This window comes from Momordica charantia (genome assembly GCF_013281855.1).
Source record: "Momordica charantia cultivar OHB3-1 chromosome 8 unlocalized genomic scaffold, Mcharantia_2.0 BLBB01000008.1, whole genome shotgun sequence".
Taxonomy (NCBI): domain Eukaryota; kingdom Viridiplantae; phylum Streptophyta; class Magnoliopsida; order Cucurbitales; family Cucurbitaceae; genus Momordica; species Momordica charantia.
The window spans coordinates 27,688,362-27,703,839 of record NW_028275166.1 but is presented as its reverse complement, the minus strand read 5'-3'; the positions used below and the strand labels follow the sequence as shown (position 1 = coordinate 27,703,839).

Here is a 15,478-nt window from a genome sequence, read left to right as displayed (position 1 = left end):
ATATATATTTCGAAGTGTCGTTAGACAACATAAATATTTTCAAATTTGTATCTAGTTAATTGCGTTGAATGATTTTTTGTCAAGGTAGATTCTTCGTATTATAGTTTAAATTTCAAAATATATATGGTTCGGACATGGGGATGTGACACTAAATTTATTAAATCGTAAAACAGTTGATTATGAATCTTTTTAATACAGGGAAGAGAAAAGCTAAAAATTGTAAAGTAATTATTAAAACAAATGAGTGGGACTATGAAATAAGTAATTATAATTAAATTCATGAGGCTTGTCATTTGATTTCATTCTCACTAAACACCTCAAAACAAATTAAAATTATTCTTTGATTCCATTCCCTTGAATTAACGAGCCTAGTCAAAATACATGTGACTCCCAGAGTTTGAGCCTCTTTTATGATGGGAAAATTTATGATACTATAGGAGCTCCTTTCATTCACTGCATAACACGTCGACATTGTATTAGAAATAATGTGGGATCAATCAATATTAAAAAAAAATTATAAAAGCAAAATCATAACGTGAACAAATAAAGTATGATACTCTCATAAAATTCAAAATTTTCCTTACTCAATGGTATGGTTTTTCATTTCTCTTATTCGGGGGAGGAGAGAGGGGGGAGGAGAGAGGGAGAGGAGTGGAGAGATTTTTTTTTTTTTTTAATAAAATACGCTTTTGGACTCCCAAATTTAAAGATAGATTTCTATTTGATTCTTAAATTTAAAAAACTATAGTTTGGTTTTGCTCACCGCATTACTCTCATTTAATATTCACCAAAACATATTCAATGGATCTTTTGAGTTCATAACTCTTCATCATCTTATGTGTATAACATATATATGCAAATATCAATTCCTCATTTCTCTTCTTCTCATATATCTAATAATGTAAAGAAATTGTCTGACGAGGCTACCCGTAAAATAAGCATTCCTACACTATCATCACAGGAAAAATACCTTTGAAGATTTTACGAGGGTTGGGTTGGACAACGAGAAAAAAAGACATTTTTGTAGTTGATGCAAAGCCGATTACGAATGAAAGAAGAAAGATGAACAATGTGCGTACCTGGAAAAGATTGCAAAGGAAGAGCGTGAACGGACAAACTGCTTAGACGAAGAGTTGAAAGAACTGTAGGACAGAGTTATAGCATTGGAAGATCTTTTGTGCTCATTAGGAGTTTATGGCTGTAAGTGTGCTGAGTTTCCACTACTTTTATGTATATTTTTCTACTGCAGTTTAGTTTTTCCCCTTTAAAAATATTTCTTATAAATTTTGTTAAAGTTGTAATGTGGGTGGGGTGCTTCACCGAGATTCATTCTTGGGTATTTTACTGCGTCGGCTCTCTTACGGGTGAGAATCAAATCGATAGATCCTCCTTTTGTCCTAGGTTATAGAGAAACCCATAATCCTTTTTACTAGTTAGGATCCAACCAATTTTGTTGTCTCACAACTTAAGGTGTACCCACACCTTAATACAAAAACTCAAATGGTATGTAAATAAGCAATACAAGAAAATACTTCACTAAGGTGGATTTACAAATTTCGCACTAAAGCAATAGCTAAAAAGCTACACTATAATGTATCTCTAAAAAAGAATATGAACAACTTTTTGTGTGGAGAGTATGAAAATTTGAGAACAAAATAATTGTAGAGAGAAATGTAGCTTTTGCTTGGATAATTAGTGTGGAGAATGATGAATTTGGTGGCTTTAAATAGAGTTTTGAAGATGAATCTTGATCATTAGATTTAGAGCAACAAATAATGTGTGGTGTAGATTAAGGTGAATGATAAAGTAAAAGAATAAAGAAGATTAATGGAGAGTGGAGAAATTAGTGGAGATTGAGAGTGATCGAGGAAATTAAGAGATTTGTGGGAATTTGATTTGTGGAGATTGAAAGCACCACATTTGTTCGGCCTAGAGCCGGGCTCGACCCACGGCTCAGCCTGTGAATCTCCTACCTGTGATCAACGATTCCCCTCAGGCCCTGCAACTCTGAATTAGAGTTTAGCTACGAAAGGTTCTGGAATCATCTTCACGGCTATAAATAACAGTGAGGTCCAACCCTGAAGGGGCAAGTAAACATCTCTAGTTAGTTCACTGCTTTCTCAACTTTCCCTTACTAACTTAGGCATCGGAGCCCGTGTGACTAAGGTCACACCGGTTTAAATCGATTTGGTTTTGTAGGTATCAACCCTCGAATTATCGAGTTAGGTGTGTGCGAGGAAGAGAACGGGAGGACCGAAATCTACACATCATCAACCTTATTTTCTTCATTTTAAATGCCACATGATAGAATAAATAATATATATGACATATCAGCATTCAAAAATAATAATAATATATCCGAGCAACAATCGTGGTTTGTTAGTAGTGTTTAAACATTCTTCTCAAACAATAAATATGACAATATAATTTTGAATATTTTATTTTAAAATTATTTTTCATGTAAAAATTTAGAATTTGAGAGGGAAAAAAAACAATAGATAAAATAAATATTTATGTTTGTAACGAGAATCTTACCAAGCCCCTTGTTATTAAACCGACCAAATGTCCCACGTCTTCATTGTCAAAAATGTTATTGTTATAACATGGTATCTCTTCCTTATAAAATAAATAAAAAAATAGAACAAAAACAAAATAATAATAATAATAATAAGCCAAAAACAGAAAAAGATATATATTTCCTTGTCATCTATAATTACGTGAAAAAAAAAATGTGAATAAAACAAAATTTATTAACTAAAATATTGGCATATGGCATTTTCCTTCGAGTCAATCATAGCGATTGTTCCTCACTTTTTTTGTTTTAATAATAATAATAATAGGGATGGTTCTTCATGCAATAATTATATCAACATTTATCAATTTCTTTCTTAAAATAAAGTGATTTTAAAAAGAAAAATTGCATAACCCATCTGTTTAATTATAAAATTGCACCCACATGTGCAAATTTAACAGCAATCTTACTTCTTCTTTAGGTCAGAAGTTCAATCAATCTCACATCGGTTGTACTAAGAAAACTATAAAAGTTCACTATAAATCAATCATATGCCTATGAGCATTGATCAATCGTCAACATAATTACTTAAGCAAAATTTCACCCATAACCAATAGAGATGTTTTTTAGTTCAACAATTACAGAGTGAGATCAAATCATCGATTTTGGAATAATATGTGTCTCATCTACTAAGTTATCATCTTATAATTAAGCCGTTAACCCAAAATTTGTAATTCTCTAAAATTTAAAAACTATAATTCAACATTAATTCAATAACTACAATAATATTAATATAGAAGAAGAGAGTAGAGAGATAATATGATTCCATTATTCAATTTGTATCGGATATTATTGAATACAAATACTTTATTAGGATAACCCACTATTTATAAGAATATAAAATGATAGATTACAAGAGTTGGCATTAATCTAACATGAACATAGTTCAACAGTACTTAGTACCTACTTTTTTCTTTTAGGTTGGAGATTCAAACTCTCATACACCTCTCGTTGTTGTTATGTTCTAATCCTTTTTAGAACAACATGTGGGGATGAGAGATCGAACGCATAACCTCTTAATTGTAGATATATATCATTTATTTTTGAGCTATGTTAATGAATTTAAAATATTTTTCTTTAAGGTAAATATTATAGTTTTTAGATTTTATGCAATTAACGGATTAAATTGAAAATCTTAAAAGTTGGAAAGGGTGGAGCAAAGAAAAATTTGGCCTCTTAGTCATCTTAAATTAAAAGAACCATAAAAAAAAACAAACTGAAATTTTAAGGTTTATTCTTTAATTTATTGCTCCCTAATTGAAAATTTATGTGTAAAAATGGTTTAGAATGTAAAACTTTACCGTCATTAAGAAATTGTCTCGGTCCACTTATAATCGTTCATGGTTTGCTTTCATCGATCAAAGCTTACATGGTACAATAGCGTGAATTAAATTACATTTTTTTTTTAGTATAACAAATACAGTGTTTAAAAAATATATATATATAGAGATGATGAGTTGAACCTCTTAATGATATGTTGAACTTCTAACTTTCAAGAAACAACCTTCATCACTGGAATAAAAACATTGAATCAAATTATTTGGGATCAAGGGACAGCAACATGTCGACGTGTCGGGGTCGACATCGACAAACGGAAGAAAATCTTTGTCCCCCTCGTGTGACAGGTTAATTGTCAACGCAAGTCGACACGTCGATAAAATGTTGACAATTAACATTATGGAACACCTCAAAACATGTAACTTTTTATAAGATTATTTTATCCTTTATATATATCTATATTTCACATTCAATGTTCAATTATGTAACTAAAGACGAAATTGAATTAGAAATTATCAGTAATCAAACAATATTAAACTTTAATTTACTAATCAAAATATTTTTTTATGTATGTGTACATGATTTTGTTTCCATATTTTCATCGGGACAATATTTTCATAGGTATATTACTTATATTTTTAAATATGATGGTTAAAATTGATAATGATAGCATAATTAAACTACTTATTTACTGATTAAAAAGACCGACTTTTTCTAGAAATAGAGTGGCAAAAAAAAAAAAAAAAGAAGAGAGTACATGAACTATATACAAATTTTGAAAAACGACAACTTTTCTCGGATCATTATAGAAATTCGCAAACAGAGTTTTCTCATTTAATTTACCATTCAAGCTTGGATCATATGCATTATCAAGTGGTGTGGTGTGGGGATTTCTTTAGCATAGACGAGACGCTTGTGGTAGCCGATTTCCTCTTCCCAATCATCGCCATTCCTTATCCTTTTCTATATTATTTGGAGGGGAAATTCAACTGAATTTACGATCCCGTCTACCGCCCAAAAATTGCAGTAATCTTCCGACCCATCAAGATTCCCAGCTCTATGCTCTGCCTCTAAGTCAATTCGTATTCCTTCTTTTTCTTTTGCAAAGGAAATCAATTCGTATTTCGTATGCGTACAAAATTGTACCACAATTCTTGATATTGCGTGTGATTTTATCTCTCCCACAGGCCCAGAGACGTGACTTTTTGGTATTTTTCCTCATTTGCGTTCTTCAATCTTCATTTGCTGTTTCTCGGCCTGTCCGGTTTTTCGTTGGGGAATTGGGTTTCTCAGATTGGCTTGTCTGATAAAAGGGGTCTGGATCATCTCCTTTGTTCGATCTTAAGAACCCATATTTTGATTGTACATCTTTGAATTATTAGCTATCAATTCATTTTCTTGTTGCTAGCGAAATTGGAGATTCGTTTGTTCTTCCCCTTCTGTTTCTGAAGCCTATTTTCTTTCTGGGTTTTCTATTTCATTCCTCAGAAGTGTGGTTTCACGGTTATTTGGACCGTTTAGAGAACATATACTTCTTCAATTATTATTAGGAGCTGGGTATTTGGAATCTTGTGGTTTCAGTTAAAGGCAGCCATTGATTGCATACGATCCTCTACAGTTAAGTCTGGAAAATTTCAGGTCGGATTTGAGTTACTATCGGAAGCTTTAACTCTTGACAACGTATTTTAGATTTAAACCGAATTTTGTGTTTGTTTCTTGCAGTTATCTTTGGAATTATCGTGGAAAATCGTTTGAGATTTCTTTAAGCTTCCAGCCCTTTTGCGTTGAGATAATTTTGAGATTCTTGAAAGGATGACCATTGACACTCTTGCACCGAGGGAGGAGAGGAGGTCGATCAGGAAGAAGGCTGCAGTGGATGAGAAATCTCCATTGTTACCAAATAGGCAAGATGAAGGTTCTGGGTTTCATGAATTCAATGGAGCTTCCTTCAGTGGGGCAGTGTTCAATTTATCCACTACAATTATTGGGGCTGGGATCATGGCTTTGCCTGCAATGGTGAAAGAGTTGGGCCTATGTCTAGGAGTCGCCATGATCATCTTCATGGCATTCCTTACTGACGCTTCAATAGAGCTGTTGCTCAGGTTTAGTCGGCCACGGAAGTCGACTTCTTATGGAGGTTTAATGGGAGATGCTTTTGGGAGATATGGAAAAATGGCTTTGCAGATATGTGTTCTTGTCAATAACATTGGTGTTCTTACAGTGTACATGATTATTATAGGTGGGTTTCGATCAATTTATAAACTTGTCATCGAATCTATCTCTAGGATTTTGTTTCAGGTAGTATCTTTTAAAGCTCCAGGCATATACTAAAGCACAACGATCCCAAATGCAAAGATAATGAGAACTTTAAAGTATTAGAGCTTTTGTAAGAAATTGTTTAGAGAAATGAGGGCTTTTGGAGGATATTTCTTAATTTATTTGAAGGATTGAAATGCAAAGGTGTGGGGGAGGCTCCCCTCAAAACACCTAGTGTCCAAGGCGCGCTTTTTAAAACACCGATTTCAGGATACTCATAGTCTGTTATCTTGGCAATGAGTAGCTTTCTTGGCTAGAAATACTTGCATATGGAGTTTGGTGAGATGAATAATCTTGGTGTGATTTCTCCCAGGTGACGTGCTCTCTGGAACGTCTACGGGCGGTGCTCACCATGCCGGTATTCTGGAAGGATGGTTTGGACAATACTGGTGGAATGGTCGGTTCTTCGTACTTCTAGTCACGACGCTCGGTATTTTTGCACCATTGGGATGCTTTAAGCGAATAGGTTAGTGCTTTCATTTTCATTGGGAAGAATTACTGCCTCTGCTACCAATCTTCACCATGTTCAACTTGTGTCAGAGACTCAGAATACATCCAACTTTTTTTTATCTGTAAAAGATATCTGAAACTGGCATTCTAATATATTTGGTTAAAATTATTTTCCCTGCTTTATTAATCCACATATCCAACTACTGAAGATATCTGACAGCCATGTTTTGTATAATTTAGCAAAGGCTGTTCAGCTTTGGGACTTCGAGTGCTTTCAACAAGCAAAAGTGAAACTGCTTTTAAATGGTTAAAAGAACTTTAACCATCATGTGTTGGCCTAGTGATCGATAAGGATCAATGTAAATAGTAAAAGGTTTAGAGGGAATGAGTTCAAACCATGGTGGTCACCTTTCTAGGATTTAATATCTTACGAGTTATCTTGGCAACCAAATATAGTAGGATCAGGTAATTGTCTCATAAGATTAGTCGATATGCACACAAACTAGCCTGGACGGAAAAAAATAATGGTTAAAAGAACTTCCTTAACTCTTATATTTGGCAACAATGTAGAATTACTTTTCTGAAATGCTTAACTCACCATAACCATTCTTTCCTAATGTTCCTTAATCAATGTGTTCTGAATACCACCAATTCATGTTCCAAACTTTTGTTTAACCTTAGATATTTATGGTACTATGGAGTTCTAATTGGCCCTTCTTGGTTGCAGATTCATTGAGCTTTACATCTGCCTTATCAGTTGCACTGGCTGTAGTATTCCTTATCATTACCGTCGGAATTTCAATTTACAAGTTGATAGACGGAACCATTGAGATGCCCAGAATGCTCCCTGAGATTTTCGACGTGACGTCGTTCTTGAAGCTATTTACTGCCGTCCCCGTTGTGGTTACTGCATATGTCTGTCATTACAACGGTAATGCCAGCTGCTCTCTTCTCCTGTGTTAGGTTTTCCATTGTAAGCTTTGGATTTTGCAGAGTAGGAATTTTGTTTGATAATATGGCTAAATAAATCTCCACGAATGAAAATGATATAAAGATTATATAACATAATGCAGGTCATAATCTGTACTAATTGATTTTAACCTGGTTTTTCATTGGTTTACCTATGACTGGTTCCGACTTCTGTAAAAACTTGAGTATCTCATACCCGTTGCGAGAGTTTTATGGTTTTAGAGGCAATGAACAGCATTTTTATTGGTTTCCAAAAAGTGATGTGATTAGTTTTCACTGAGTTTTATGAAAGTAACATCTTTTCCCTCGAGCTTTAACATTGTTTGACGATATCCATTGACTTTGATGGACCCAAATCTTGTTAAACTATAGAAGTTAAGTTTCTGATACATGTAGCAGCCTGCATGTTTGTGGCATTTTATATTTTTTGGCATTTTTTCTGCAGTTCACAACATAAGCAATGAACTCGAGGATCCTTCACAGATAAAGGCGGTTGTACGAACCGCGCTTGGTCTATGCTCTTCTGTTTACGTTATGACCAGCATTTTTGGTTACCTCCTTTTTGGCGAGGGAACCCTCTCAGACGTACTTGCAAACTTTGATACTGACCTCGGCATTCCCTATGGTTCCGTGTTTAATGATGCTGTCCGTGTTAGCTATGCAGCACACCTGATGCTCGTATTCCCAATCGTCTTTTACCCTTTGAGGATTAACTTGGATGGCCTCCTCTTTCCGTCTGCTCGGCCCTTGGTTCAAGACAACTGGAGATTCTCGCTGATCACTTCTGGGCTTATCACTCTCATTTTCTTGGGAGCAAATTTCATTCCCAGCATCTGGGATGCCTTCCAATTCACTGGTGCAACTGCTGCTGTCTGCCTTGGATTCATATTCCCTGCTTCTGTAGCTTTGAGGTTAGTTAGTTACTTCTCTGCCTTACCCGAACTAACCGATTTGTTATCTCGTCGAAGTTACTCGGTCTTAGCTCGGGAGTTTCTTTATTTGTGCTAAGCCTAGATATATAGATTCTCTACTGAACTTAAGATTTTGGTCCATATCGTTGTTTTGAATTTTTGTTGGTATTTATAGGGATTCACACAATATAGCGACGAAGAAGGACAAGGTGTTTGGCGTTTTCATGGTGGTCCTTGCCGTATTCTCCAACATCATTGCCATATACAGCGATGCCTACGCTTTGTTCAAAAAGAACTCACCCCGAAACTGATTCATCGTGCTTGCTCGCTGATCATGACGCTTAGGAACAAGATCGTCACATCTTCAGCCGATAAACATCGGTTGTCGCAAGAACCAGATACATTTCCTTGATGGCAAATTGAAGGTTTGCCAAGGACTTGAGTTAAAAGTAATGAGATGAATGTGCAGTTGTGTTTAGTGTACTTGGCTTCTGTTCTCCAACTCCTTGTGTATTATATCATCCTCCTCTTCTGAACTTTTGGTACCTTTGTTTGGCATATATGTTTTAGTGTGGCTACTATTTTGTTTATTGTTAATGGTCACCTTCAATGTTGCAAATTGTTATTGATTAGTTTGTTTTGATCTTTGGAACTCTCTCAAGAATAAAATAATGTGAGTTTTTGTTCAATGGTCAATCTTATTTATTGATGCTATTTTTGTTTGTTAAGGTGTGAATGGAGGATTCACTGATTTGAAACTTAACACTTGTTTTCTTATTGCTTATAAGGAAGGAATGAAATAGTACTGATTCGATACGTCTCTTTTTACACTATTTTGACATTTTTTTTCTTCTGAAAATAAAACTTTGTTAAAGCAACACTAAGGGGTCACGAGGGTTATATCCATTCTTGACATTGTAGTTATTTTGCTAATTAGAGTTTAAATGCTGTTTTATTTTGGTAAGTTAAATTTAATTTAAAATTTGTTTTTTTCTATGTAGATTACTTTAAGATTTTGTTAGATATTTTAGTTAAATTTAATTTAAATTTTGTTTTTTTTAAATCGATTTTTTATAATATGTTTTTTTTAAGATTTTGTTAGATTTTTTTAATGGTTAAATTTTAATATAACTTTTTTTTGTTTGTATTTTTTTTAATAAAAAGGATAAGAATTTAACTTTAATTTCTTAAAAATTAAAATAGAAAACGTCCAATGTCGTTTAATTTTCGACTATTATTTTTTAATTTTTTTTTTTGCTATTCCACCGACAGAGAAAATAAAAAGACATGATCTACAATAGAAATCCTTCTTTTGTCGAGGTTGTATCCAAATTTTCTCTTGAAAGCAAGAGATCTCCCTCTCAGGCCACCATTTTGATCCAGATTTTCTCAATCGCCTCAGGCAAAAAAAAAAAAAAATCAATCCACATTTGGTTGAAATTTCGTCGACATTTGGTTGACATGTCAACATTTCCTCGATAAGGGAGAAAAATGACTTCCCCCCTCGTCTACTGGTAAAGCACCTCACACATTGACATGTCGACATATCACTCGATATTTAGAATCCTGCTCGATAGCATGCACCAGCAATTCAATAGGAATTTGAATAATTTCCCTTACTTCCCCTACACGGATTCTAATTCAGAGAGATGGGGGCGAAAATGGATTGTATTGGGATCCAACCATCCTTATAAAAGTCAATAGATGAATCATTGCACATCACCTTCTTCGACCTTGTTAACAGTCGCTCGCAGCATCAAACCATACTTTGCAAAAAAACATATGAGGAACAAGAGCTAATTTATATGTGAAGAAGATCCATTATGGGAGCATAAATCTCTTTAATACCTCTAGCCACAAGTAAAGACGGTCGTTAGTGAATATAACGTGAAGGACCTTGTTGAAAAGCTCTAAATCACGAAAAGTTAAGACCCTCAATCTTTTTGGACCCATAGCCCAAGACATTTCCAAGCAAAAGCTTTGGAAGATGAAAGCAACTTGTGACATAAGTCGGACTAGCTTGTGCTATACTCTTAATTATCACATCCTTGCCGCCACAAGAGAAAAAACTTTATTCCCACCTTGGACTATACTCCACAACCTATCTTTAATCGCCTTAAAACCTTTACTCTTGTTTCTGGATTGAGCAGATGAGAGACCCAAATTTGAGACCAATTTTCGTTCCTAATCTATATAGCATATAATGACGGAAAAGCTGACTTGTCAAAATTGATTTTGTGACTAGATGCTTTCTCATAACTGTTCAAAATCAACCTGACAGTATGCAGTTGAATTATATTTGCTTTGCAAAAAAGCAAGACTATCATTGAAAAAAAAGAAAAAAGCCTTGGGCAAGGAGGAGTAAATTTAATACAAAAATCTGAAATTTTGTTTGTCATAAGCTCTTTGTAAACAAGCTGGTAAACCTTTCAAGCAAATTAGAAAGAGATAATGAGACAAAGGATTGGCTCGTCGAATTCCTCCTTTAAGCATAATGTGGCCTTTTGCCTTCCCATTTATTAGCATCGAGAGAGACGATGTCGAAATGTAGTCCGTGATACTGTCCACCCATTTAAAATCAAATTGAAATAAAAAACATGAAATATTTAAATTGAAATATTTTTAACCTAGTCTAAATTAAGAGAACAAATCATATTAAAATATATTTCTATTGAACTAACAAAAATCAATAATAATAAATCGAGAAAACAAAGTCATAGACAAAATTGCCCATTATATTTAGCCTAAAGTAATTAATTTTGATTTTCACCAACGGTTTCCCCTTGGTTTTTCTTGTTCACTGTTATCTATCATTTAGCCGCTCGGGATTTTCAGTATCAGCTCTCCTTGAATCACCATACGAACGAATCGAGTTCCGTGTTCCGGCGAGGCGACGGCGCGTGATCATAATTCCAGGAAGCTTTCGTGGCTTCAGGTTCCATCCTTTGTAAGTGTCGCCGTTTGTGATCTTATTCCATGGCCGGGAAAGAGGAACAATTGCCCAACAGGGACGAGCTCGCCGTCTCGCTCAACGAATTCTTCACCAGCGTATCCCAAATGATCAAATCGGACCTTCTTGTAATCTTCCAACCCTAATTCTCCATGTTTCATCTTGCTTTTTCGCTGAATTTGTCGCTTCGGTCGCTGTGTCTTGAAATTATTTGGTTCAGTTTTTTCATTAATATTATTGAGGTTTGGAAGATTTATCGCCCATGTTTTTCACGTTCGTTTTGATTATAGTTGGATTTGGAGTTTGGAGCAAGTTGGAAGTGCCAAATTTCGCTCCTTCATTATTATCTTCTTCTACTTCCTTTTTCGAATTTCCAAGACCCGTTTAGTACTCATGCAGTATTGTTTCCGAAACCCGAATTGTTTTATTAATTTCTTATCATCTTTTACAATGATGAAAGCTGAGGTTTGCTTTAGTTGATGAATCTAAGCAGATGTGAATCAGCTTTCAATTGCTTGAATAATGGTGAGTTTGTTATTTGCTCATATAGGGATCAAGTAATCAGCTGGCACTTTTGGAGAAAATGAATCTCAGGGTGGCAGAAGAGTATAAAGGTTTTGGGGACGTGGCTTCTGGAATGAGGGTTTTCGTGGAGCAACTGAAGTCGAAGAGTGGTGGCTTTGATGCTTATATTAGCCAGATTGAGAATATAGAACATCAGGTGACTGAATTTGAAGCTGTAATTTCAATGCTTGATAAGCATGTTTCCTCGCTGGAGTCTAAAGTGTTGTCCGTTTATCAAAACACACCTTCATGAATAAATTTCTATTTTCATCTATTTCATGTTCAAAATTCAGAACCGTTCTTTTCAGAATATTTTTGCTTTTATATTGCCCATATTGGCGAGTCTTTTATGATCATTGGCAGTTGATGGCGCAAAAGAGTTGGCATCTTCTTTTTCTGTTCCTGCTACTTTGTATATTTTTGAACGTTTGATGCTAACTATATGTCATAATTTTTTTTTTGTTTGAATAGTTTGATTGGTATGGGGAGATAGACTCTTAGAAACTGTTCTTGGTGTTTGTTTCTGGTTGAACTGAAGTATGTAGGATTTTTATTTCTTTCCTATTTTTGAGGATTAATTATGTAGGATTAGGAAGATTACTCGATAATCGATGTATAGGCGACCTTTACTAGCAGATGCTGTCATGATGCATCATTTAATAGGGAACCATACAAGTTCATCTATTTAGACATAACATGCTGGAAGCGACAGAGAGTGCGAACAAGCTCATGTGATCATTAAACATCGAAACGAGTTAGTCGACATGGGAAGTTAGGGGATTAGGGAAAAGCAATTATGAAGAGAAAAAAGGATCATTTAAATCTTTGTTGGGCAGGCCTATTTTCAAGAACGAAATTCGATTGTGTAATCCAAAACAACCAAATTTTTGGAAGCACAACTAGTATGGTTTCAAACTTTTTAAAAATTAGTTCCGGAAAGGTTGAAAACACAGGAGTCAATTGAATGAAAATGAAATTTCGTCTAGTGATACTATACTGTGCATTTGAGGGAAGAACTTCTTCTGATACCAGGGAGAGTCGAGGCCCGACTGCGCATTCACGATGGAGCAAATCTCAAAGGATAAAGGTACATTTCTTCTCATAGGAATCCAACACTGCCCTGGGAGCTTATACTCAATAATGGGCATGTTTTCTGATCTTAGCTTTCCCCTTTTTCTTCCTTTATATGTGTAGATATTGTAATTCTCAATCATGTTGGGACAGCCGATACCACCATATTTTCATGATGGTATGTGTTTTTTGTTTCACTCAAAAAGGGTCTCGTACCAATGGAAATATTGTCCCTCACTTATATATTAATGATTTTCCCCTTATCTAGCCAATGTAGGATTTTGATCACATTTTTAACGATCCTCCCTTTGAACAAAGTACCACCAAGCCTCCCTTTAAATAGTCATCTATCTATCCAACTCTAACCTAGGCCAACTCTACTTCTCTACAGCACGCTGTTTATCCGATAGAGCTCAAGTATGGATCACACAATGACTACATTTTTCGAGGCTCACCACTTCTTTATTCGGCACCTAAAGATTCTTCCAACTTGACTAAGTTAGGGGCATGACTCTAATACAACTTAGAGACAACAAAATCTTCCATGTTTCTACAATTGTATGATATTGTCCACTTTATGTATAATCTCTCATGACTTTGTTTTTGGTTTCATCGAAAATGTCTCGTACCAATGAAGATGTTGTTCCTCACTCATATAGGCCTATGATCTTCTCCTTGTCTGGCCAACGTGGACTTTGATCGCCCCCCAACAAATCATTGTTTCAATTTTTTAGAATAGAGGAGGTGGATTACAAGTTCTAATTGCTTTCATCTTTTAAATTGAACAGTATGGGTTATCAGGATTTTCATTTGCAAGTTGCTCTTAGTTATTTGCGGTGATTCCTTCATTTTTTGGCCAATTTTTAGTCCGATTGAACCCAGTAAATCAGTCCTTCGTAGACAAACAGATTAAGCATTTGGATTCAATCATCCATCCTCCAAATTGCCAGTTTCCAGTTGATGGTTCTTAAATAGAAGTTGTAATCCAAAATCTGACTATAATGCAGAAATATGTTTTTTTACTGTGTTGGCTCTTTAGATGGTTAGATCCTCACCCCACGTGTTGTAATAAAAAAACAATTAAAAAAAAATAGTAAGGCTTGTGAAGTTTGCAATGAACTGATACTGCCAAATAGAACTTCCATTTGGTTGATTTGGAATATTTTTTGTTCGGACGTTTCTTTAGTTAATGAAAGAAACCAATGGATCTTCACAGAGAACGGAACTTCCATTTGATTGGGTTTTTTATACCATTATTTATATGATTATGTCGTGGTGTAAATGTTCCTCCATCTGCCATCACTATAACTTTAACTCTCTTTTTTTTCGATTGAGAAACTTTTTGTGTTTCCCTTGTATAGGACTCTTTTTTGGGACTTTGATTTCGTAATTTAGCATATTAAACTTTAAAAAAATTTTGAATCGAATATTTTGATTTTGAGTCCAAAGAAAAAAGAGGAAAAGAAATCAACCAATAATTTTGATTTTTTTTTTACCATGAAAATTTTGATTTTCAACTTTCAGAGAAAAAAAAGTATGTATATATATACATATTGAATGTAGGAGGGTGAAACATAAATAATAAATATGAAGTGACTAAGATGAATAAAAAGGCAAAAAGAGAGAGGCTGTAAAAAAAATGCTGTAAATGATGAGTCAATGAATAGGTAATGTTCAACAAAATGTTAAAATAACAAGTTTTTTAAAAAGCAAGCATATCTCATTTTATGCTATCAAATTAAACTTATTTAGTGTACCAAAATCATCATAAAAAGTTCACAGATCAAAATTAAATTGGAATCTATATATATTTTTTCAACCATGTTAAACAAAAGGAAAAATATATACGAGGAAAAATACCCTTTACTTTGATAAAAAAAATTTCGACAGGCACAAATTTTAAAAAACTAAATTATGATATATTAGAGTTTAAGTAGTTAAATTGTTGTCAATATCATAGTTCTAAATATCGATACGAAAAATATCAAACAAAATGTCACTAATATATACATAATATTAATATTAATTATTTTTAACTAATTTAAAAATAGGAAAATATTTATTTGTTAATTTAAATATTTTTTTACGATTTTTTAATTTTTCTAACTTTTACATAAATATTCATCGATATTGATATTTTATCGATATTTTAATGAAATTGAGAACTTAACATTTCTATCAACATTTATAACTTTGGTCAATATTTACAAAATAGAGCTTAGGACTAAAGTTCCGTTTACTTACCCGCAATCGTAATCAATGAATCGTAATGAAAACTTTAATTCTCTTCCATGGTGAATGTAATCAAATGGTGGGATCCACCTCAAACTTTGTAATCTCATTACATGAAAAGGTGTAATCTCATTATACTCCTACAACCTCAGCAATCTCATTCCC

The 15,478-nt window shown here is 34.1% G+C and overlaps 2 protein-coding genes across 7 annotated transcripts; both read left to right on the top strand.

Annotated features, from left to right (window-relative positions):
• The first annotated feature begins 4,736 nt into the window (after positions 1 to 4,736).
• Positions 4,737 to 9,185, top strand: LOC111022182 (amino acid transporter AVT6A). Of its 2 annotated transcripts, none has more exons than XM_022299348.2 (6): positions 4,737 to 5,467; positions 5,573 to 6,089; positions 6,480 to 6,632; positions 7,344 to 7,547; positions 8,031 to 8,496; positions 8,672 to 9,185. In XM_022299348.2, exons 2-6 carry the CDS (start codon positions 5,663 to 5,665, stop codon positions 8,805 to 8,807), a joined length of 1,386 nt encoding a protein of 461 aa, XP_022155040.1. In that variant the 5' UTR covers positions 4,737 to 5,467; positions 5,573 to 5,662; the 3' UTR covers positions 8,808 to 9,185. The 2 variants fall into 2 exon arrangements, with proteins under 2 accessions (XP_022155040.1, XP_022155039.1); XM_022299347.2 differs by having other exon boundaries at positions 4,737 to 5,488.
• A 2,067-nt stretch (positions 9,186 to 11,252) lies between these two features.
• On the top strand, positions 11,253 to 13,884 carry BLOS2 (biogenesis of lysosome organelles complex 1 subunit-like protein). 5 transcript variants are annotated; one of them, XM_022299336.2, is made up of 5 exons: positions 11,255 to 11,574; positions 11,997 to 12,167; positions 13,043 to 13,097; positions 13,205 to 13,259; positions 13,473 to 13,735. In XM_022299336.2, exons 1-4 carry the CDS (start codon positions 11,473 to 11,475, stop codon positions 13,255 to 13,257), a joined length of 381 nt encoding a protein of 126 aa, XP_022155028.1. In that variant the 5' UTR covers positions 11,255 to 11,472; the 3' UTR covers positions 13,258 to 13,259; positions 13,473 to 13,735. The 5 variants fall into 5 exon arrangements, 4 of the variants coding, with proteins under 4 accessions (XP_087983187.1, XP_022155028.1, XP_022155029.1 ...); XR_015792619.1 differs by having other exon boundaries at positions 11,253 to 11,574; positions 13,043 to 13,259; XM_022299337.2 differs by lacking the exon at positions 13,205 to 13,259.
• The last annotated feature ends 1,594 nt before the right edge of the window (positions 13,885 to 15,478 follow it).

Excerpts from the sequence above, each read along its gene's own strand:
- LOC111022182 (XM_022299348.2), top strand. The coding sequence starts at position 5,663 with ATGACCATTGACACTCTTGCACCGAGGGAGGAGAGGAGGTCGATCAGG. Across the intron at positions 7,548-8,030 it reads ATATGTCTGTCATTACAACG|TTCACAACATAAGCAATGAA; the intron begins GTAATGCCAGCT and ends TTTTTTCTGCAG. Across the intron at positions 8,497-8,671 it reads CCTGCTTCTGTAGCTTTGAG|GGATTCACACAATATAGCGA; the intron begins GTTAGTTAGTTA and ends TGGTATTTATAG.
- BLOS2 (XM_088127061.1), top strand. The coding sequence starts at position 11,473 with ATGGCCGGGAAAGAGGAACAATTGCCCAACAGGGACGAGCTCGCCGTC. Across the intron at positions 11,575-11,996 it reads TGATCAAATCGGACCTTCTT|GGATCAAGTAATCAGCTGGC; the intron begins GTAATCTTCCAA and ends TTGCTCATATAG. Across the intron at positions 12,168-13,042 it reads TTGAGAATATAGAACATCAG|GGAGAGTCGAGGCCCGACTG; the intron begins GTGACTGAATTT and ends TTCTGATACCAG.